Below are 23,995 nucleotides of genomic sequence, written 5' to 3' on the forward strand. Positions count from 1 at the left end.
TTATTGCACGCCGACTCTCCACCAGGTAGTGGAATCCATCCTTCATATTAATGATGGCAATTAATTCCTCAGGGCAAGTGTTTCTTTCCTTTTCTCTGTGAGGTAAATAGGAGGTTTAATGATTTGCCTGAGGTCACCGGAATGGTGATTAGCCCCGCCCAGATACAAACACTGGCCTATCCAGCTCTAAAGGGGCTGTCTGGCCCACCATGCAATATTGCCTCTCACTTTTCCTTTCTTAAATCTCTCACTTTTTCTTGTCACATACTGAGATGGGTACATATATACTGAGAAGAATTTAGCGTAGGACTTGAGCAAAGTCGTACACATTAATAGCCTTCAAAGGCTTCCTGTGATTGAAACAGAAACAAAAAAACAGGTTTATTGTTTTTGGACGAATGATCCCCTTTTAGGGTATCTCAACTAAGGGGATCATCAAAAATTCAGAATTATGGACAAGATTATTATTATTCATTACAGTTAAAAACCGGAAACATCTTAAATGTCTAATGAATTATGCATACAAATGGCTCCATTACAATTGTTTCCAGAGTAGTGATGTAGACATGCATGGTCATTGGATAATATATGCAGTGTAACTCACTCACCAGGTACACGTACACGTACAGACACATTTACATCCACACGTAAATTCACTGAAAGGAAGTATGCCACAGGTTAACAATAGTTAGCTGGATAGTGATGTCACAGGATATTTTTTCTTTTTTTTTTTAATTAAAAAAAATTTTAAAAAAATTTTTTTAATGTTTTTTTATTTCTGAGACAGAGACAGAGCATGAGTCGGGGAGGGGCAGGGAGCGAGGGAGACACAGAATCAGAAGCAGGCTCCAGCTGTCAGCACAGAGCCCGATGTGGGGCTCGAACTCATGAGCTGTGAGATTATGACTTGAGCCGAAGTTGGATGCTTAACTGACTGAGCCACCTTGTAGTTATAGCCAAATGCTCTATGAGGTTGTCTTACATGACCACAAAAATATAAATGTTATTTTGTAAAAGTATATACTACTACCAGGTATTTTATTGCTAGAATATTTTTTTCTGCTCTACATATTTTTGGGTTTTTTTTTTCCCCTTTGCTTAAAATGCTGATTTGACTTCCAAGTTCCAATGTTCGATAAAAACTTTGTAAGTGTACACAGACATCATCTCTTGTCTCTCTGGAGCCCATGATATACTGAAAGAAATACATTGCAAAGTTCAGAGAGTAAACTTCCGGCACAAGTTTCTGTGTTAGTTTGAGGTTACATTTGTGGCACGGTTATCCAGTGTCATATAAAAGGACAGATGACTCTAATGCATTTTCATTGAAAATTTAGGTAATTTCTGGCTTCACAGAAGCATGAACTTTCCCCTGCATTTTTATACACCAGTTATATTGTGTAATTGCATTTGCATGAAGTATGATATTTTACTACTATAATTAGGATTACAGCAATAACTCTTTTTTAAGGGAAAACACGACCCCGTCATTTTTTAATCTTTTAGATTCTCACTCGGCTTTTGGTGACAATTAGCAGAGGTCAGTATCAGTCGTTCCTTGTAGAATATAATTTTTGTAGCATCCCAACCTAACATCATCCAAACATGCCGGGGAAAAAAAATAGTTCAACCGGGTGTGTGTTCTTTACTTCAATTAAACTCACACAGTTGGATACCGACTGTTGCCAAAACAGTAATATAATTTATACATTATAGTCCACACAGTAAAACTACACTAAAAGTCATTTAACAATATTTATAACACCATAAAATACAGTGTTAAAATATATGAACTGCAATATGTACCAAAATTATAAAATTTGTTTCTCATCATCAGTGATTAAAACCAGGATCATTGCTCTAGCCTCAATACCCACAACCCTAGTGACAGATTAGAATTCAAATCTTAATGATCAATTTACAATTAACAAGATAGAAGTGAAACAAATTAAACCAACCATTATATATAACGAGACCCAATGGACTCCCATTGTTCCTCTTAATTACAAAACGCAAATCACAAATACACAATGGGCAGTGTTAGACATCAATCCACAAGCCTAGCAACCCAGAAAGTGACAATGACAGAAAAGAGAGGAGACGCAAAGCCGCATAGACCGGGGTTGTGTGCTCCCGAGCCCTTCTCTTCCACAAGCAAGTGCTGAGACCCTGCAACCCAGCACAGCCTTGATCTCCGCTCTGCAGCTGCCCGAGGCTCACCCCTCCCAGTGCCCAACCTTTCTCAGCTCTTTCGCAGGCCACGGTCAGAGCACAGCAAACCACACCACAAACATCTCACTGCTGATTCATCCAAGCGCCTGCGGAGAGGGAACACTTCCCTCACTTGGATAAAGAGAAATCACAGTTGCACCAAGGATATTTAAATATCTCCACTTACCAACCTCAAAAACAAACCCTATCCCTGTAATAAGCTCTCGGGGTCCCGGGAAAGAGAGACGGAAGGGTAGCTAAAGTTTATGAGAGCGTCAACTAAAATCAGCCAGAATGTCTGCCCGGTGCCAATTAAGAGCAAAATGGAATTAATTCTCTCGTCTCGTGGTCAAAAAACAAGCTATGTAAAAGGCACAGGATCGGCAGTTCATTTTTAGTTTTAAAATGGGACGTGCCATTCACAAACCCTGGAGTTGCAGACACCATCCAGGCAGCATGGCACGCGCCGTGCAGAAAGTACCCTGCTAACGGCTATGGAGGGCTTCCAGAGAACGGGAGCGATAGGACTTAAGTTACTTGGGGAGAAAACACGTACATCAGACACACACGGAGAAACCGTTTCAAAACACTTGCCCAGAGCAGCCCAGCACGGGGCTGGGGTAAGGAGTTAGAGACCACGGAATGGTGAGCCCAGATTGTCAGCTTTCCTAGCGACTGCATGGGCTTCAGTCAAATGGCTGGATCTGTGAACTAAAAAATAAAGCTTATTATCAATGGTAAGAATCCATTTGGTTGGTATGGGATTATAAATAACATGGAACCCTTAGAGAAACGGCATGGGCAAGACGAGGGGAGCAACAAGGACTGTTTTAAATTGTTGACCGGCACAAAATAAATACACCTACTTTTAAGAAAAATTGTACCATAGTACTCTGAGGAAAAGCCGGATCAAAATTACCATGTGGTTTAATTATTTTCGAGACTGAGCTTCCACAACGATGACAATTTTAGAGAGCTCAGAAAATTCCAAGATTTTCCTCACCTCAAAGCACAGGAAAAATTATTTATCCCAAAAGTTTAGTATCGGGTATACAGAGGCATGCTCCTGGAGGTCTCCCATAAGGCTTAGTAAGTTTATAATCTTTTTTAAAAAAAGAAACACTTTGAGCCCTTCAGGTTCTATCGGTGAATTCAAAGCAAAAGGTAATGTCGAAATCACATGTTACATTTTATATGAATTTTGAAAATGTCCTAGGCTTCAGGGAGGGAGCCAGCAGGAAAAGAGACTCAGTCAGTGGACAAGAAATTAAGAGTAAACAAACAAACAAACAAGCAAACAAACAAAAAAACCTTAAAATCACAGTTTAGCCTACTGACCACCTTCTTGTGAGATACACAAAATGAATACGTTGTAAACTTTGGGGGCTCCTAGAAGTCTTACCTATAATAAGCAACAATTTTTTGAGTGCTTATGATTACCAGGCCTTAGTTTGGGGTCCACTTGTAAAGTTACAGTAGACGCCTATTCTAATTCTTCAGATTTACAAAACAAGGCGTCAGAGCAGGACTTGAAACACAACCAGATCCACATTTCCCTGATCCTCCTTTGCCTTTAAAAAGTATTTCCTTGTGGTATAGACTTTGTGTCTGTCAGAACGGCACTCAGACCCTCCCCGGAAAAGACAATAATGGCTACATCAAAGTCAGATCCAAATCACCCCTGTCAAGACCCTTCCAACAATGCCATCGGCTACAGTTATATTTCTACGTATCAAGCACGGTGCCAGGTGCTTTACATATGCATGGCTGTATATATGCGTTCCCGTGTATCTCTCTATATTTCTGATTCCCACAACAGTCCTGCAACATGATTTTAGAAATGTTTTTCAGATGGAGAAGCTGAGGTTTGCAGAGATTAGGCAATGTACCCAAGGTCATGAAGCCCAGGGGCAGAGTGAGACTCAAACCTAGCTCTTTCTGAATTCCAAAGTGCTTTTTGCTGCACACCGCCTGTCATCAACAAAGGAACAGGTTGGGACCAGAGTCAGATTAGGATATGGGGGGGGGGGGGGGGGGGGGGGGTGAAACCACACTTGTTTCATTCATTCAGTCAGTAAATACGTGTTGCGTGCCATCTGTGTGTCAGGCATAAAAGAACATACCCAACTGACAAAGTAGTGGTCAGGAACCGGAGGCATCCTAAGCAAGAGGAGGTGGAGAGGGGCTGGTGTTCATTTTCACTGGATCAGTACAGGGTGAATGAACAGATCTAGAGCAGGAAAAAGAGGACCCAGGGCACAGGGCACAAGTTGACCCAGGGTCACGGGTTTACCCTCACATGACAAGCATGCCTACTTCTCCATGGGCATTTTTTTTTAAGTTTTTATTTATTTTGAGAAATAGAAAGCATATGTGCGTGAGTGAGGGAGGGGCAGAGAGAGAGGGGGAGAGAGAGAGGGAGAGAGAGGGAGAGAGAGAGGGAGGGGAAAGAGAGAATCCCAAGCAGGCCCCGCGCTGTCAGAGCAGAACCTGATGCAGAGCTCGAACTCACGCACCAACCCTGAGATCATGACCTGAGCTGAAGTCGGATGCTTAACTGACTGAGCCATCCAGGCGCCCTACTCCATGGGAATTTAAAGATTAAATTTTCTTTCCCAAACTTTCTTATCATAACTACTTTGGCCTGGATTTTCTTTGGTAGTAGATGTGAAATATTATACTTATCACAAGAAAGATCATTGGCTTCGGAACTAGAAATATCGAAGATAGAACTCGAGCTCTCCCACTTCTCAGCTATTTCAACACCCCGAGTATGGAGTCCCTCATCTGTAAAAGAAGGTAATAATTCCCGTCTCGGGGCGCCTGGGTGGCTCAGTCAGTTAAGCGTCCGACTTCAGCTCAGGTCATGATCTCACAGTTCGTGGGTTCGAGCCCCGCGTCGGGCTGTGTACTGACAGCTCGGAGCCTGGAGCCTGCTTCACATTCTGTGTCTCCCTCTCTCTCTGCCCCTCCCCTGCTCATGCTCTGTCTCTCTCTGTCTAAAAAATAAATAAAAACATTAAAAAAAAATTCCTGTCTCAAGTTGTAAGAATTAAGTAACATATACCAAGCATATAGCAACTCCTCCTTTTAATACGCTGCAGTTTCCCCAATTATGTCTCCTTAGAGAGCGAGATAATTAATAATCACGAAGCAATACTAAGATAACATAATCTGTTAAGTCCCAGATCAATTTCTTAAATTATACGATCCAGTTTGTTGTTGTTCTGTTGTTTATTTCTTCCAACAAATTACATACTTTTGGGTTTATGTGAGGCAAATCACACATTTCTAGTTAGCAGTCAGTACTGTTGATATATTATGAGAGTCTCTTCCATGACAAAATCATTTGGGTTCCCTTGTCAAATTTCCTGAAAATATCTGGCATTTTAGCATCCTGAGCTTTTTCCCTACCCAAACAAGATATTTAATTAGTATTTGTTAAGAAGGTGCCCATGTCAGAGCACATTCTGGGTGCTTTATGGGAGCCTCTGTCTTTCTGAGAGCAGAAAGAACTGGGTTCATAACATAAGCCTTCGGATTCCCCCAAAAGATTCAGGGATGGGGATTCCATCAGCTAAGCCACCTCATTGATGCAGGAACGCAAGATAGGGCTCAGGGTCATCAGATATGCTCTGATCCTCCTGGAAATTCTTTCTGAATGAGATACCAAAGTCAGAAGTTTGTTTGCTGAGCACTACTGCTTGCTCTGTGTAGATCTAAGTGAGCTTCAGAAAAATACAGAAGAGATCTACAGGTTATTTTTCCATTTGGTTATATTTTAATGTGATATCTGATAGCTTGTTAGTTACATGAACGATGCCTTTCGTAGTTGAATTCAAAGTGACTCTGCCCAACATCGTTCATTTACAAGAGGAAACAATAGTTCAAGCAGGTCGAATAAATTTGTCCGTGACTACACAGCTACTCTCAGAGCCAAGGTGAAAACTCAGGTTTTTTGTTGTTTTTTGTTTTTTTTTACAATTTAGAGTCTAAAATAATTCATTCACTAAAATAATCTGATTAGAAAATGTGCCAAAAATAATTAAGATCTCAATCAATGTATTTTATAAAAGAGCAGTGTACCAGGGCAGCTGCCTGGCTCAGTCAGTAGAGCACACGACTCTTAATCTCAGGGTGGTGAGTTTGAGCCTCACGTTGGGTGTGGAGCCTACTAAAAAAACAATTAAACAAAAACAGTGTACCTACAAAATGAATGATAGCTGTCCTAGTAAAACAATTTTAGGGGAAACAAAAGGATGGCTTGGGTTTATGTATTTTGAAGTATCCCCTACTTTCACTGTTATATGTACACATCTCATCTATTATCATTTGACCTAAAGATAGCTTCTGTGTGTTCACGGAGAATCGTGAGAATAGATTAAAACATGACCTGTATTAACATAAGACTTTCCAACTGTTTAACTTACCCACATCCTTTATTAGAATACCTGTCATCTTGACTGTTGTGTTCTGAAGTTTCATAGTTATCAATTTTGAACATTAAAAAAGTCAAATAATAGTACATATACATAATCATGAAAACACACCAGGGTGTCTGTATGGACAATCAAGAAAGTGTTCATACAGAGAAAATATTTTCACAGTTAGCATATCAACATATATCTAATTTTGACATTAGACTCTAAAATAGTGGAAATGCTGTTTTTTTTTCTTAAGGAAACAAACGATAGTATTTACACAAACAGTGCTCTGAAAGTATTCTATCATATTACTTACCTGCTTTTTTGGGAGATTTGTTCCAGTTTCTTGGCTAATGCACAGCACTCTTCCTTTAACTTTGTCAAAAATGTATTCTGGGAGGTCAGCAGTGAATACTGTTCATTTTCTAGAAATAACAACCCCCCCCCCCCAACATAAGATGTTTATGGTTGTGACAGCATGCTTCTGTATGTAGAGTGGTAAAGGTACTAAGACCACTACCCATTTCCTATAAGCCACTAGGTCAATTTCAATGTCCTAAGTCGAAGCACCAGTCACCTGGCAAGACACTAAATCTTGGGAGGCATTAATTTTTCTAATAATTACACACCAGAAACATTTTTTATCATACCAGCTTGGGGTAATGTTTTAATGTGCTGATAAACTGTCAGAAACATCAAGATGCTTATATCTTTGTAATAGGCAAGATACTATATTTTTATTTTGACAATTTTACTATAAACAGAGTGTCAAAAATAATCATGACTAGATAATTCAAAAACAAAATAACTGAGGAACTCTCTTGTATACTGTAACTCCTGCTTTGAGTTTCACATTTGCTCATATATTTCCCTATCCCCACCCCTGGTATATAGTTCTTTCATTATGAAGGTGAAACACATAATTTCCTTAGAACTCAGCTTTCATTGTCAACAGCATGAGCTTCAAGGAAGATCTGGTCAAAGGAATTGAAGAGAGTGTGATATTTTCCTGCAAAATAAAAGGGAATGCTCTTAAGGTGGTCTTAACAGTTAAATACTCTCACATAGCGCTCAGAGATTCTGCCCAAGACCCCTCGATCACCGGAATCCTGCAAGCAGGAAAGGCAAATGCTAATTTTTCCTGAAATTTCCTCCTTTTACTTTTAGTGGAAAAACATCTATTGAGTCTGGAAAGTGCTGGAGGGACTCATGTGAGTCGGTATGACATTTGCCTCTTTGTAAGCAAATCGATGATTTAGTGAATTTTACATGACCGATTTTCCACCTACAGGATAAGCAGTAATTTTTTAGCATGTCACCGAATGCAGTGCAATGAAATCATGTGCGAATTATCTTTAAGTGTAAGCTTTGCTAAGTCCCTTTATTTCTTTTCAATGTTAACTATCGATTGGCAAAAAGCATGCATCATCCAGAGCAAAATAAATCAAGGCACTAAAAACCAGGCAACACTTTTCTGGAAGAGACGGGATCAATTAAACTTTTGTTTTTAATAGTACAATCAGCTTGGAGTATGTGGTGCGGAATTATAATGACTGCCACTGTCTTGTTTTGACTAACACTGTCTGTGAACACACAACTCCAAAGTGAAAGGAACCACATAATGCTCTGACTGAACACATCAAACTGCCTGCTTGGAAAGTGCATTTTACTTTCAAATGCAAGGTAAAGAGTTACTGGCCAACTCAGTCTGCAAAATCGCGCCAACGTGATGAAAGATGGCAATTTTTAGCCAAGCTGCCAGCTGTGGTCAATGCCTTGTATTAGCGAATTTCCCCAGCAGTTTGAGAACTTGAAGAATGTGAAGGATTAAACATCACTCTAGACAGGGGCTGGGGGGAGGTGGGGACATCATACAAATGCTAAAAATGTTCGAAGCTGCAAAGATTAAATAAAGGAACATATCAATTTGGAGCCACTGAATTACATCCAGCTGCGACAGTGAATTAAGAACCGATTAATGGCTAAAGCTTTTCTCCAGTTTGGATGCTGAAGCAAACTCATTAGGCTTTTAGAGTAGCTATAATGTGTGTACTGTGGGAACTGTTCAATGCTATTCAGGAGACTCTAACTGTAAGCTCAGAGCACTTCCCGCAGAGCCTCTGATGCTATTTTCTTTATATAACATGTGTGCCTGAAAACCCAGCCAAAAACAAGCCCTTTGTTTTTCTACTTTGTTGTGGTCTCTCTCAGCTTTACGTTTCTTGAACACAGGTAAATAAACTCATAATCCAGATGGTGCAACAGATGTGAGAGCAGCACTCTGAAATCAACAGACAGTGGGCAATACTTTCCGTTTTCTCTTTTAAACGCTAACTAATATGTAATTCGGAATCTCCGGTGTAGTTAGCATCTGCTCCCTTCGGCCAGCCAAAGGTTACAGGTGTTCCTGATGTCATTTCACAGTAAGGCGTGGGCCTGGCTTGTGAGCGAGTGCCCAGGCTCTAATCTTCCCCTACCACCTACCAGTTTTGTCATGCTGGGCCTCCATTTGCTGTATCTTCTGTGTCAGCTCCTGCTCCCTTTGCTGGGCCTGAAGGGCTTGGGCCTTTGCTTCGTTGCTAAGCCTCTGCTGAATGCTATCTTTTTCCAGTCTACAAAGCAGAGAGGAGACAGACAGAAATTTAATCTGCAGATGCACGGGGCCTCCTCATTTCCCCTACAGACCCCAGAGAGCTGACGCGGTCGTCGATCGTGGGGCGTGAGAAGACAACAGTCTTTGTCAGACTCCCCCCACTCCCGCCCCCCTGGGGGGGGAGGGGAGATCCAAAGGACCCTTCGTACTGTGGTAAATACGCGCCATAAATCTAACTGGACTCAAGGACGCAACTTCACAAATCAAAAAATCGTGACACCCGAATATTGGTGTTTTGTAACTTTAAAACACAAACCCCCTCTACTGTAAGACTGTCAATGTTGTGGTACCAGTTCATGTCTTATCTTTGGAATGGTATTTCCTAATCATCTTACGGTTCTAGGAAGAGCATGATTCAATCCTCCAAACCCTAAACTCTCGAAACGAAGCGTTGGAGACGCTTGGATGTAACGCAGGAGATTCTCTCTAGAAGCGAGGAAATGATTCTGCGGTACCACCTCCATGTTTTCGTTCAATGTCTTCACACATTAGGCCATGTAATGTGAATCTAAATATGAATATGAAAATGAACGACTTCCCCTAGCGTGTCACAGTAGGGCCCCTTTGGGGTCACGTTGAAAGAAATGGTGGGATGAGGATATTCCATAGTCCAAGACAATATCCCACCCCGCTGTGACGGGATATTGACCCAGCAAGATGGGTCACGCCACTGAGTCCAATAACCCATCACCGTGGTTCTTAAAGAAAGAGACTGCCTGAACAATTAGAAGCTGACGAACGCAGGGGGTCTCATCGTGGGCGGCACCACGCACGCACACACATTAGGTCGTTTCCTCATGCTCTAAATATGGGTAAGTGAAATGAGGGTTTCCTTTAATTAACCGACTTAGTTATTTCTAACTCCTTATCTCCTTGTGGGCATTTCTCATCCGTGCTGTTTTAGTTTACTAATTGAGATATTTACTGCCTTGCCTTTGCCAAACTAAAAATAAACAATTCCATAAAGCTATCACTAGTAGTCTACATACCGCTGTGGAGCTTCAATTCATTGGCTTCTAATTATAAAGCAACATAAGGAAAGTCTGCGTTGAAATTGGTCAATGCATGCAGGAATGTTGTGGTGGAAAATTTCAGAAGGAAACTACACCCATATCTCACTCAAATGGAATCATCAGGAGTCCATGCTAAATGTGAAATAAGGTCCCTTCTGGTGCTTCTAATAACGACACCCCCTTGGATTTGCTCCAAGGTCTTGCTTCACACTCAGTTCCAAACTGGTATATTGCAACAAATAAATAGACTAGGCCACTTTCTGCCTCCCCAGTCACACCGTGTCTTTTCTGCCCATGGATCATTGCATATGTCTCTTTGTTCTCCTGGGGTGTCTCCCCCCACCCATCCTGTTCCATGCCCCCCACCCCCACCCCATCGTTCTGTTCAGTGTATACTGCTCTTTGAGGTGTCCTCAGAATTCTCCCCCTCTCCTTCCATTCTCTCCTAAATTATTCTTTCCCCCATGACCTAAGTACACGTTGCAAATGTATATGTCCTATAAGATAGCATTTAGCACAGTTGCGTTATTGGTTTATGTGCCTGGCCCTTTTTGTCATCTTTGTCTCTTTCTACCCTGAGCACCGCTCAATACTTGGCACATGAGAAGTGGGCAGTGAACACTAATGAACGGATGCTTTTATACCCTTGCTGTGGGGGAAGCGTGGATGCACCTTTAGTGAGGTTGGAGAGTCTGCTCATGTCTCAGATGAGGAGGCAAAACTTTTCAGACATGTTAAAAAGGAAGAGTGCCCGGAAGAGAATGGCTCTAGTGGCTTTGCCAGCTGGAGACCATGCTGCTGAAGGAATCAGCCAAAAAAGAGCACTGCGGTCTCTTCTACTGAGTAACCACTCCCAGGTCAGACCCCTGGTTATGGGTCTGAGACCCCTAATAACTGGGTAGCCGTACTATGCACTGCTCAAAACCAATACCTATTTGAGAGTGAAAAGGCGTACTATTAGCACATCCAGACAACAGTCCTAACTGGGGCTACCCTTTGCAAACTGGGGCTATGGGTCCCCTCCCTAGGGGTTGCCAGCCTCAACATCAATTTTCAGCATGAGAAGTTGCCTAATTACTGGCATTCCAAATTTACTATAGAAAAATACTTACTGTTATTGTAGTTCTCATTATGAAATGAGACCATTTAAAAGAGTAGTCTACCAACAAACGTTGAGCTACACATCAACTTTTGTTTCTTGACTCCTTCCTCAATTTTTACTCTATTTAAGAAATGACATGTGATTTTATTATTTTTAATTGAGGTATAATTGACATATAATATATTGGTTTCAGGTGTAAAACATATTCGATATTTGTACATAGTACAAAATGATCACAATAATACTAGTGACCATTTCTTTTCATTGCATAAAAACACAGCCTGTCTTTACTTTCCTATTTCCTCCCTTCAGTCCCCTTTCCTCCTATGTTTGTTTGTTTGTTTATTTAGGGTTTATTCATTTTGAGAGAGAGAGAGCGAGCACGCAAGCAGAGGAGGGGCAGAGAGAGAGGGAGAGAGATTGAATCTCAAGCAGATTCTGCACTGCCAGCACAGAGCCCGACATGGGGCTCGAACCCATGAACCATAAGATCACAACCTGAACTGAAGTCAAGAGCTGGATGCTTAACTGACTGAGCCTTCTCCCGGGCACCCCTCAAATCTATTTATTTAAATCTGCTCACATTATAGCTGAAAAAAGAAATCTGCTCAAAGGTTACATTGCAAGTGATGTGAAGGCAGAGACGGGATTTGAAATACAGTAGAACCCTGGATTGCCAGTAACTTGTTCTGCAGGTATTCCACAAGACGAGCAAACATTTCTAATAAATTTTAATGTGATAAACCAGCGATGTCTTGCAGTATGAGTAGTATGTGAAGCCAAATGTCACATGATCACAACTGAGCCAATGGTTCTTGAAATTTACTTTGATATACAAGTGCTTTGGATTACAAGCATGTTTCCGGAACGAATTATGCTTGCAAACCAATGTTCTACTGTATTCTGATTTAAGGAAGCCTATTTTATGACACTCCAGAGGCAATGCAATAATGGACTGAAAGAGTAATAAAAACCACTTAGGTAGCCAAGGGAGGGATTAGAGAAGAATCTGAATCAATTCATTTAATATTTATCATAACCCTATAACGTGAAAGACAGCCTGCTAGGCACTGAGTCAAATAAAGATAAGTATGGCATAGTCCTTGCTCCTAACAGGGAATTCAAAATGGCTAACGTAGAAAGTAGAGGGTGCGATACACCACAAGAAAGCTACAAGGCAAAAACTCCCGAGGCAGAGAAAATGAGAGGTTAATCCTAGCTGGGTGTGAGCGCATCATGAAGGGTAGGCTGAGCCAGTCTTCCCCAACCGGTTTTCTTTCAGTTCTCATTAGAAACACTGATGATTTCACTCAATCCAACTTGAAGTTAGCCATATTTTTAAGTTGGAAAGCAATGGCTGTAAAGAAGAATTTCTTGGTTGTTATTAAAATGAGGCTGGCGTGCCTGGGTGGCTCAGTGGGTTAAGCATCTGACTCTTGATCTCAGCTCAGGTCTTGATCTCGTGCTTCATGAGATCGAGCCCCGCATCAGGCTCTGTGCTGACAGCACGAATTTGCTTGGGATTCTCTCTCTCTCCCTCTCCCTCTGCCCTTTGTCCGCTCATGCTCTTTCTCTCTCTCAAAATAAATAAATACACATTTTTTAAAAACGAGGCTGAAAGATTTATTCATAATAGCTAAAAATTGGAAACAACCTAAATGCCCATTAGCTGCTAAATGGATAAACAAATTGTGGTGTGGCCGTACAATAGGGAACTAGGAATAGGAGGAATAAGAAGAAACAGGCTACCGTACGTATAACACATGGGTGAGCGTCAAAAGCAGTATGCTTAGTTAAAGAAGCCAGACACCAAAAACATATTGCGTGATTTCATGAACATGACATTCTAGGAAAGTAGGCACCATAGTGACATGTCAGTGCTGCCAGGACCTAAGGATCGGGGAGGGGTGTGAGGAAACAAAGGGGCAGGAGGGAAACTGGGGGTTGATAGAAATGTTCTCTATCATGATTACGATGGTCCCACATCTGTGTACATTTGTCAAAATATATTTCATTACACACCTAAAACTGGTGATGTTTAGTATATTTAAATTCACCTCAATAGAGCTGATTTTAAGAAAGGAGCAAAGGGGGCACCTGGGTGGCTCAGTCAGCTAAGCCTCTGACTGTTGACTTCGGCTCAGGTCATGATCTCATGGTTGGTGAGTCTGAGCCCTGCATCTGGCTCCATGCTGACAGTGCAGAGACTGCTTGGATTCTCTCTCTCTCACTCTCTCTCTGACCCTCCCCTGCTCATGGTCTCTCTCTCTCTCTCTCTCTCTCTCTCTCTCTCTCTCTCTCCCTCTCCCTCTCACCCTCTCTGTCTCTCTCAAAATAAATAAATAAACGTAAAAAAAAAAAAAAAGGAGTAAATGTGCTAGAACAGGAACAGCTACCTTCTCCAACTTATTCACAATCACTGGTGGCCACACATGCACCCTGGTGGGCATGTCAGTGTTTTCTTGGTAACAACTGAGAGCTAAAGGAAATTAACAAGCACTGGGTAGACCTCAAGCGTGGACTAAGTACACACAGAGGCTTTGTCACTCCTTTTTTCCAATTACAGTTCTGGTGATTATATTTTCTTAAAGTGGCTATGATGATATTTACCATCCCATTAAAGAAATGGACTGGGGGCGCCTGGGTGGCGCAGTCGGTTAAGCGTCCGACTTCAGCCAGGTCACAATCTCGCAGTCAGTGAGTTCGAGCCCCGCGTCAGGCTCTGGGCTGATGGCTCGGAGCCTGGAGCCTGTTTCCGATTCTGTGTCTCCCTCTCTCTCTGCCCCTCCCCCGTTCATGCTCTGTCTCTCTCTGTCCCAAAAATAAATAAAAAACGTTGAAAAAAAAAATTAAAAAAAAAAAATAAAAAAAAAAGAAATGGACTGAAGAATTAACTTTATGTTTCTGATCCTCAGCTTTATCATTTAACTTTATGTTTCTGATCCTCAGCTTTATCATTTATTATTTTAAATCCCACTATTTTAAAAATACGCATGTCACCAAGCAAAAATGACTTACTAGAACTTTTTTAAAGACATTTAAAATTTTAGGGGCCTCTGGGTGGCTCAGTTGGTTAAGCATCCGACTTTGGCTCAGGTCATGATTTCGCAGTTCATAGGTTCGAGCCCCACATTGGGCTCTGTGCTGACAGCTCAGAACCTGGAGCCTACTTTGGATTCTCTGTCTCGCTCTCTCTTTGCCCCTCCATGGCACGTGCTCTGTCTCTCTCTGTCTCAAAAATAAATAAACTTAAAAAAAAAAAAAGTAATACGAGGTTTTCCAATGTGTTAGAAAGAAAGATAAAACTGGAAAAGGAGAAGTCATTTCACCTGAAAAGTAATTTTCAGGGGTGCCTGGGTGGCTCAGTTGGTTAAGTGTCCAACTTCAGCTCAGGTCATGATCGCTTAGTTTGTGAGTCCCAGCCCCGAATTGGGCTCTGTGCTGACAGCTCAGAGCCTGGAGCCTGATTTGGATTCTGTGTCTCCCTCTTTCTCCCTACCCTCCCCACTTACGCTCTGTCTCTCTCCCAAAAATAAATAAACATTAAAGAAAAATGTATTAATTTTATAACTACATTGAGGGACTAAAGTTTCTGGTGACCCTAAAGCTCATCAATGAGTCTGGGACAGAAATGACGAAAGCTTCAAGTCTAACCCGAGAATGAAACCTGTAGTGGCAGTGATTTGAGGCTCCAATCCCATCTGCCATGTTTCTAGTCTCCTTTTCACTGACAACTGACATTCTAGTTTAAACATACAACCTTTTGGTTAAAAGGTCTTTCCCTTGTAAAGTACAGTACAGAGAGCTTTGTGACAGCAGAATGTCAGTATGACGAAACTTATGAGACCCTTTATAACATGCTTATTCGTCAAGAGCCATAGCTGATGGAATTATATAGAAAAGCAGCAGCAGGGAGGCGTGGGTGTTATTGTGAGTTAAGACACATCATGTCCATTTGTCCCAAGATTGGTGATATTATCTTTGACCACTTGGGTAATGTCATTGGTGTGTTCTAAAATGTTTAATAACTGGTCTCCAGGGTGAGGGGGAGGAGGGAAGAATTGCTTATTTGTAGTGTTTACCAATTTTCAGTGTAAATACTTCTACTGTGGCCTATTTCAAGCTACTAGAGTGACATCACTGAATAGAGAGTTGTGAAGAAATGCGTACCGTTGGCTTTCATAGGCTGGCATGAGCCAGCCCTGATTCACCACTGGTTAGGTGGTCTCTCCCGGGCTTCTCCACTGTAATGTTACTCTGTCCCTCTTTGTAATCAATAGGTGATTTGTTGGGAGATGTTAAGACCATGTGAATACCCTATTTCTCATTAAATTTTCAACGAATAGTTTTATATCCCATGGTTACTCCTGTGTCTAACAGTCTTTTTTATTTATTAATTAACATTGTGCTGTAAGAAAGGGCCTTCCTTTCTCTCTCATTTATTAATTTATTGATATCAGCATGGAATCCTGGATTCCTATTTTATTCAGTGGGTTGCAAACTATTATGGCCACCATTATTTATCAATTCATCCTAGATTTGGCCAGTGGGAACCCCTTCAAGCTGTTTTCTATATTATATCTATTAGTCTTTAAAAATTTTTTTTTAACATTTACCCATTTTTGAGAGACAGAGCATGAGAAGGGGAGGGGCAGAGAGAAAGGGATAGACTCAGAATCCAAAGCAGGCTCTAGACTCTAAGCTGTCAGCACAGAGCCCAATGCAGGGCTTGAACCCACAAACCGCGAGATCATGACCTGAGCAGAAGTCAGACATTTAACCAACTAAGCCACCCAGGTACCCCATATCTCTCTATTATTCTTATGAACATCTTGGCTTTGTATCCCCACAAGATGTTGCAGGTTCATCTGGTACTATCCCTGTATCAGTCATGCAATCAGCGTTTGTCCAAGGAACTCTTCTGCCTTTTAGTGGAGAATGGTACTTAGAAACCAAGATCCGTCACCAGGGGGTACACATTGCTACTGAGAAGTTTGCTTCTAGGTCACTTTAGTAGACAGAACCAGGATAAGAATATATGTATCAATGTATGAATATATATTTATAAATATTTTTCTATGAATGTTCATATTAATAATACATGCACACTAATGTTCTCAATTCCAATCCAACAACTAGATAAAACCCAGTCTCCCCTCCTTCCATCACTAACTTCCTTCCTCAACAGTGAGAAACTTGGTTCCCATTGTCTTCAACATATTTATCTTCAACATTTGTTCAAACTTACCCAGTATACACAGAAAGCACTTTCAAAATTTCTAATCTACTACAGAAAGCAAATCTATTACCTAGGATTAAATATTTGCTTACAGTTTTATTGCTTCCTTTTGTGTTTGTTTGTTTTACAAATGCATCCACACCATTTTCGGTTGATTTTCTTTGTGTTCTGGGAAAGTTACATCTAGAGAGGCAATAGAGTATACAGTAGAAAACTCACACAGCTGCAGTGTCAAAACATGGCATTCACTGTCTTATTACTCATGTGGCCATGGACACGTAACTTAATTCTTTTAATCCGGGGGTTCTTCGTTCAAATAAGGCAGAAAAAAAATCCTGCCTTAAAGGATTAATAATTTCAGGAAGCTGTTTACTTATTATTGTTTTTACCATAAGCTAAGCTCTTTACATTTATCCTTTTATTTGATCCTCACACCAGCCCTCTGAGGTAGGTTCTATTATTATCCTTTCTCTATAAATGAGGGAACTGAGGCCTAGAAAGTTTATCCTACTTGTCCAAAATCTTCCAGTTATTAAGGGGGCATAGCCAGGCAATCCAGGCCTGCCTGACTCTCAAGTCCACAGTATGAATCCCTATACTTCAATCTCTTAGTTTATCCAGGGGTGCAGGGAAATGAGAGAAGGTCAAAAGGATAACAAGAGTCTTATTTCAATTATCCAGAAGTGTGTGTCTTTTAATACCTATATTACCCATCTTGACAGCCAAATTCCAAGACAGCTGTCCTTCTCCTTTTCAGTTTGTCTCATATGTTATTGGATCACTTCCTCTTACAGTGACACAACCAATTAGTTGTATCCTCCTTAAAGAAATACAGTGATCTTTACAAAAACACTGAAAGTCACGCAAATATGCTTCCAGCCTAAAGCTGGTCACAGAGTCCTAGAGAAGATAAGACACACACATCTTATCTGGAACATAAGTACCTAAAAAATAGAGACCTTGGTTTTGTTCACTAATTTATCCCAAGAGCCTGGAATGGTGCCTGGAACATAGTTGTGTGGTCAACAAATATTGGATAGATGGTTGGATGGATGGATGGATGGATGGATGGATGAGTGGATGGGTGGATGGGTGGATGGATGGATGGATGGACAAATGAATGAGCAACTGTTAAGAGATGGAAAGTACTAAGTGTCCATACAGGTTTAAGGATCCTCCCGTCTACTGATCAGAAGAGAATAGGATAAGATAACCCTATTTTGGCCAACAATTTGATTTGATTTTTATTATTGTTCTTGACAATAATAACAAAAGAAAAACAATAGTGAAATTAGTAGACAACATGATGTCTTCCATATTTGACAAGAACAAAAACTCCTGTACTTGTTTGCCACTAACAGGAGCTATGTTCTTATAGTGAAGCAAATGTAGAAATACTAGGATGTAACAAACAGGGCTAAAAAAATCCAAGAGGAGTAGCTTTCAGGAACCCCTACTTCCTCAAGTATGTGAAAAAACCCTAATGGCATCATACATATTTCTCGAGTAAATTATTTCTATTTTCTTCACTGCAAAGTATGTCAGAATTTTAAGTACAATGTTGAAAGATGAGCTATCCGATTAGAGCGTGAGTCACTTCTAGGAAAGGAAGCAGAAACAGAAAGGACATCAACTTCTTTCAAAGGAATAAACACAAAAGAAAGGAAATAATTAACAAAAACATCCCTAAAAATAATTTTCTCTCCAAAAGTGTTCTCTTATAGTAGCTCCAAACTGATTTGAAAACTCTGTCAAGGCAACGGGGGCCGTGCTTGACTAGATACTGCCTGCTTCTATTACATCTCGTGTGCAACTCTCATTTACTGAAGACAGAACCAGAGACTCTTACCAACTGAACATCCTCCCACTTCCAGGCTTTCTGTGTTGCAAAGAACATTCAAATGCATTGACCACCTATTCTTTGTAACAATTCTGTATGGCAGGGGGATGGAACAGATATTCCTGCTTGATACAAGAGGCATCCCAAGCTTAAAGAATTAAGAGATTTGCTCAATGGTGCACAGCTTGTAGTAAGTGACAGACCCAGAACCAACACCCGTCTTCTCAATTCAAGTTCAGTGTACTTCCATTCCATGGCATTGCCTTGCATGAGCGGTTTCGTCAGATTCGTATTGCTCATCCATTCAACAAATACTTAAACGCCTACTTTGTGCCAAGCACCAAAGTGTGAGGATGCATCAGTGTACAAGACACAGACCATGACTGTGCCTTCAGAATTCATGGTCTAGTGAAGAAAACAGACAAGAAAGAACAACTAAAGTAGAATGGTAAGTATTAAAATAGGGCTAACTACGTGCTCTCATACAGGCAGATGGGACAGGAGTTGGAGAGGGGCAAGGTACCATCAGGGAGGATTTGGGGAAACTTAAAAAATCAGAGGCTTCAAGTGAATTGTAATTAGCCATCCAAAGAATGAGAAGAATATTGTTACAAGTGAAGTGGACAACATGTGCAAAGATTCAAGGAGGAGAGACAACCAGGTGCCTCTGGAAAATTGCAAACAGCCTTGGCAGGACTGAAGGGTGGAATACACACGTTGCAGGGTGGAAGCGAGCTGCTGGTAAAAGGAGATTGGAGAACGATGAGCCTGAAGCTGTAGGCAGGAGCCAGAACATGAAGCTATTTTTAAGGACTTCATCCTGAGGAAAATAGGGAGCCAACGTAGGGTTTTAAGCAGGGGAGTGTTGTGATCACACTCAGGCTTCAGAAAGATCCCTCTGGCTGCGGTGTGGAGAACAGATGGGGAAGGGACAACATTAGAAGCAGGGAGAGCACTTATTACTACAGCAATAGCAAGAGCAATTTCTGAAATTGTTTCATAGACATGGTAGATGCCATAGGTAGATACTGAGACTGAACAGCCACCAAATGTACGTTTCAGTAATTTTCACCCTTAAAACTTTTGGAGAGCTCAGAGGTCTCTGATGCATAAGTGGTTGTAAATATATCCTATTTTACAACATCATGGGCCCAGTTCACCGGACCAAAGAATAAGAACAATTAAGCTAGTGCATAAAATCAATTAGGTCATGATTTTGCCTTTGTACCTTCAGATTGTCAAAATATTCATAGTTTCCATCTCTAACCTTTCTACATAAACTAACTGCTTTGATCCGTTCTTGGCTTTCCTCTCTGAAAAACGTCAGCTGATCTACACAGTCCCAGTAATTAATCCTTCTGATGAGTAACTTCAAATCAGACATCGGTAGGATCAATATATGTCATAATGGCATTTCTGTACCCTGTCAATGGATATACACCATTGTCCAGTTGCGTATAACTGACTGAAAAAAAGCTTCTATTTTATTATTATATGTTTTTGAAATTTATTTATCAGATCCATTAGTAAATGAGGAATGTGTTGGTCACTTTGTGGCTACTAAACTTATTAAGAAATATGCTATATAGCAAGAATTACAATTATTAAATTCATTTTATAGAATCTTCTTTCTCAAGCACAACATAATGCTTCATTTATCTTGAATGTGGAGAGATGAGGTGTCCCCACTTGAGAGAATTTTCCAGGTATCAGACCCACAGAAATCTGACCAGTTCCAGCGGAAATATGTCTAAAATATTTATTTATCATGACTCTTTTTCCTTAAGCAACCTATAGCAAATATAACCAACTCCACTTGATAATCAAGGTCATAATTTCAAATGAGGAAGGCCCACGTGCTGCTACTATTGTCCCGGCCAGGATGCGCTTAGGGATCACCGTTCACTGTTGTAGCTGCTGGAGGCTACCACAGCGACTGGAAACAGAGGCACTTTGTAATAGCTGTTGCATGAAAATCTCAGAGGCTATTCTGAAGATCCAGAAACCAAATGGAAGCATACTGATCTGCTTCTTATAGTGCTTTTTTATTGGTTGTTTTGCTATGATTTGCTGCCATGCTTTCCATTTCATTTGGTTTTGCTTCTTAAAAGTCTTGGTTTATAGCTATGTATCAAATGGTTGAATTTACCGGAAGTCTGAGTTTGAGTAAGTGGGGACATGCTGTAGTAAAGACTCATAGAGTTTTCAATGTCCCTGAACTGGTGTGCTTTTGGTCAAACACCCAATACGTTTGTACCTGGAAATCAGGACTGTGTTCTACTGACTAACCTTGGCTGGATAACAAAACTAGAGTTAGTTCATTTTTAAAACTTGATTGAGATCTCTGGAAACTGTCCAGTTTTCCACGGGATTCTGGAGCTGAAAAGCACAATTATATTTACAGAAGACAAAACTGCCTGAAGCCCGCGTGCTCCGGTTCCCACCTGTGTTATCCTCTCACTCTTCCAAATAAGAGAAGCATGTTCCTGCCCCAGGGCTCAGGTCATTTTCTCCTTCAAAACATTTTCCCTTTTAGTCATTTTATGATTTAACAGGATTATCTATTTGCCTTGGAACACATGCTTATAACTATTCTTACCTGCCTTCTGAAAGGTTTCTTCTCTTCAGTAATGTAAGTGTGTGTTGGGTTTTCTGCTTCCTTGGTCGTTGATAGGCCGTCACGCTCACCATTCCTATGGCTGTGGAGCTGCCCTTTCTGTTCCTGAAGACCAGATTCTACCTTTAATCTAAGTTTACATGCAAACTCATTTCTACAAGGTAGCCTGTTCTGAGCTTATCCAAAACGGGAATCCGTGTCCCGAGAAAAGGAATAGGAGGAACTAAAATCCTAAAGGGCCTTTAAAAACAATGCTTTTGCCGTTGGCCTTGAGGCCTTGGCATGTAAGCCCACTGCCAGCAGGGCTGGGCCACTCATCTGCACACAACGAGCCAGAGGTTAAGAGCTCAGACCTTGGTGTCAGCCAGCCTTGGCAGGGGACTCCCAACCTGCCCACTTCCTGGCTGTGCACCCTAAGCAAGTCACTTAGCCTATGACTCAGTTTTCGCAAATGTGAAATGGAGTTAATGACAGTACTGCTCCCTTAGGAACACCAGGATGTTATATGTAAAACGTATGTAGTACAGCACTGACATATCCTGTGTTCAAGAATATGAATCGGCACCATCAGTAATCTCATTGCTACTTCCTAGAAGATGATGATTCAAAGTATAACAATCAGAGGCACCTGGGCAACTCAGTTGGTTAAGTGTCTGACTCTTGATTTTGGCTCAGGTCATGATTTCAGGGTTGTGAGATCGAGCCCCATGTTGGGCTCTGTGCTAAGCATGGAGCCTACTTAAGATTCTCTCTCCCTCTCTCTCAAAAAATACAAAATAAAAAAATAATAAAACAAAGTCTAACAATCAATACAATTATCTCAAAGACTAGCTCGAAGAAACAATAAAAACAATAAAAAATTTCCTCAATTTACTGATAAAAGCAATGGGAGGAGTGGTAGTGCAGAACAGATGTGAGTTTGGGCTTTGGACACACACAGACTAGATTTGGGCCCTGGCCCTACCTGATACTAGCCGTGTGCCATTAGGTGGGAACTCAGCGTTAAGTTCATTTTCTCATTTAATGAAACGATGTTATCGGGATACTGAGGCAACCTATATAAAGCAACCAGTAACATCTGGCCCAGACCACCCTTTGGAAAATGTCTAAATTCAACTAACAGCCTGGCATCATGTTATTTAATCGTCAATTTGATTTTTCAACAGCTCTAAGGTGTAAAGACAAAGATGCAACAGTAAGATACAAAGAACTCGCTCCAGTGTGCTGCGGGTACAGCTAAGAGTTCAGCTGCCCTTCAGAGAATGACCAGTAAATGGCAGCTTCCTCTCTCCTCCTCCCCTTCCTGCTCCAAGTGGCAGTCTTTCAGAAAAGGACTAATCAAAGACAGGCCTAGCTCCTGGCTCCAAAATTACAGAAGAAGCTGACATGATTTTCTTGTTTTTATAGAATGATGCCAATTATTGTAGAAAGAGAATTCAGGGTTTATGCTCATGAGAAACCCAATGGCATCCATACTGGGTGTTGTGGGGAAGCTGGGAAAACTGAAAACAAGGGCTTAGGGTTCCAATGGTTCATACAGCAGCCACAGGCCACATGTGGCTGCCGTGCACCTGACACGTGGCTAGACTGAAGTGAGATGCTCTGTATGTGTAAATAATATGCACCGGACTGTGGAGAATTGGTGGGGCGGGGCGGGGGAGGGGGGGAGTGGGAAAGCAGAAAAATCCGATTAATTTTTATTGATTACATGTTCAAGGATACTATTTGCTATATTGAGTTAAATAAACTATTAGAATTAATTTCACCTTTTAATATACGGCTATTTAGGGGGCCTGGGTGGCTTAGTCGATTAAGTGACTGACTCTTGATTTGGGCTCAGGTCATGATCTCATGGTTCATGAGTTCAAGTCCTGCATCAGACTCTGCACTGTCACAGTGCAGAACCTGCTTGCGATTGTCTCTCTCTCTCTCTCTCTCTCTCCCCCTCTCTCTGCTCCTCCCGTGTGCTCTCTCTCTCTCTCTCAAAATAAATAAATAAACTTAAAACAAAATTTAAAAAAAGAAATAAAATACAGCTTTTTGGAGATGTTTAATTAAGTATGTGGTTTGCATTTTGTGGCTCTCCTTATATTTACATTGGACAGTGGGGGCTTGAGCATAACTCCTTTGTCTACTCCCCCAAGAGCACAGAATCATTTTTAATCCTGATGTAGCACAAATCAAAATAACCATGTGGCCAAAACCTGCTAACTTTAAATGCCTCATGAAGATATCAAATCACATCATTTTTCTAAAGAGCAAAAACTATTAAAATGACATTTTTTTAAACCAAATTTCTCATTTAAGTCAGCCAGTCACCATCGCTTGAAAGGAGAAATGAAGGAGAATTATGACAGAAAGCTAAGAACAGCTGAAGCTGAAGCAGTTACCACATTACACAAATGTAAGCAATGAGATCTTTGAAAAAAATCAAATCTGGTTTGAAGCACCTCCCAAAATACATATTCATAATTAAAATTAAATTATAAAGCATATTAAAAAATTATTCCATACAGCCAAGCTGGCAAATTATAGAAAAATATCCAGTTATGAACACGCATTAAGACTCCTAATAAGTTAATGTGCATACGGTTGGAAAATCTTTATCGTTTAATAGTATTTCTATAATTGTTACGTGGGAAATAACAGATTCTCTAAGAGATTTTTCCCCACAGGTTTCGTCCCTGAATCACCAGTAATCAACCTTGTATCATTCATTACTTGGTTCTACTAAAAACCAGCACTTTCAAAGTTGATTAAGAGGACGATGTAGCCGTATTTGTCCATCAGCTTGTCAGCCAATTTAATAAACTATCCCACCACTTGGTGAGCTAATCTGTGGCCTTTGTAGTTTTCGCTCACTGCAAAACATAATCTATACTTTGTGGGATTCAGA

At 40.9% G+C, this 23,995-nt stretch overlaps 1 protein-coding gene across 4 annotated transcripts in view; it reads right to left on the reverse strand.

Moving 5' to 3' along the window:
* Nucleotides 1-23,995, reverse strand: part of SDCCAG8 (SHH signaling and ciliogenesis regulator SDCCAG8) — a 253,018-nt gene that overhangs the window by 84,406 nt on the left and 144,617 nt on the right. For all 4 annotated transcript variants that reach the window (XM_049633839.1, XM_049633837.1, XM_049633838.1 and 1 more), the window contains exons 14-15: nucleotides 9,120-9,247; nucleotides 6,952-7,060 (exon numbers count right to left, since the gene is read on the reverse strand). In XM_049633839.1, the coding sequence (XP_049489796.1) occupies nucleotides 6,952-7,060; nucleotides 9,120-9,247 (237 nt within the window). The remainder of the gene's footprint in view (nucleotides 1-6,951; nucleotides 7,061-9,119; nucleotides 9,248-23,995) is intronic.

This window comes from Panthera uncia, chromosome F1 (assembly GCF_023721935.1).
Source record: "Panthera uncia isolate 11264 chromosome F1, Puncia_PCG_1.0, whole genome shotgun sequence".
In the NCBI taxonomy this organism is placed as follows: domain Eukaryota; kingdom Metazoa; phylum Chordata; class Mammalia; order Carnivora; family Felidae; genus Panthera; species Panthera uncia.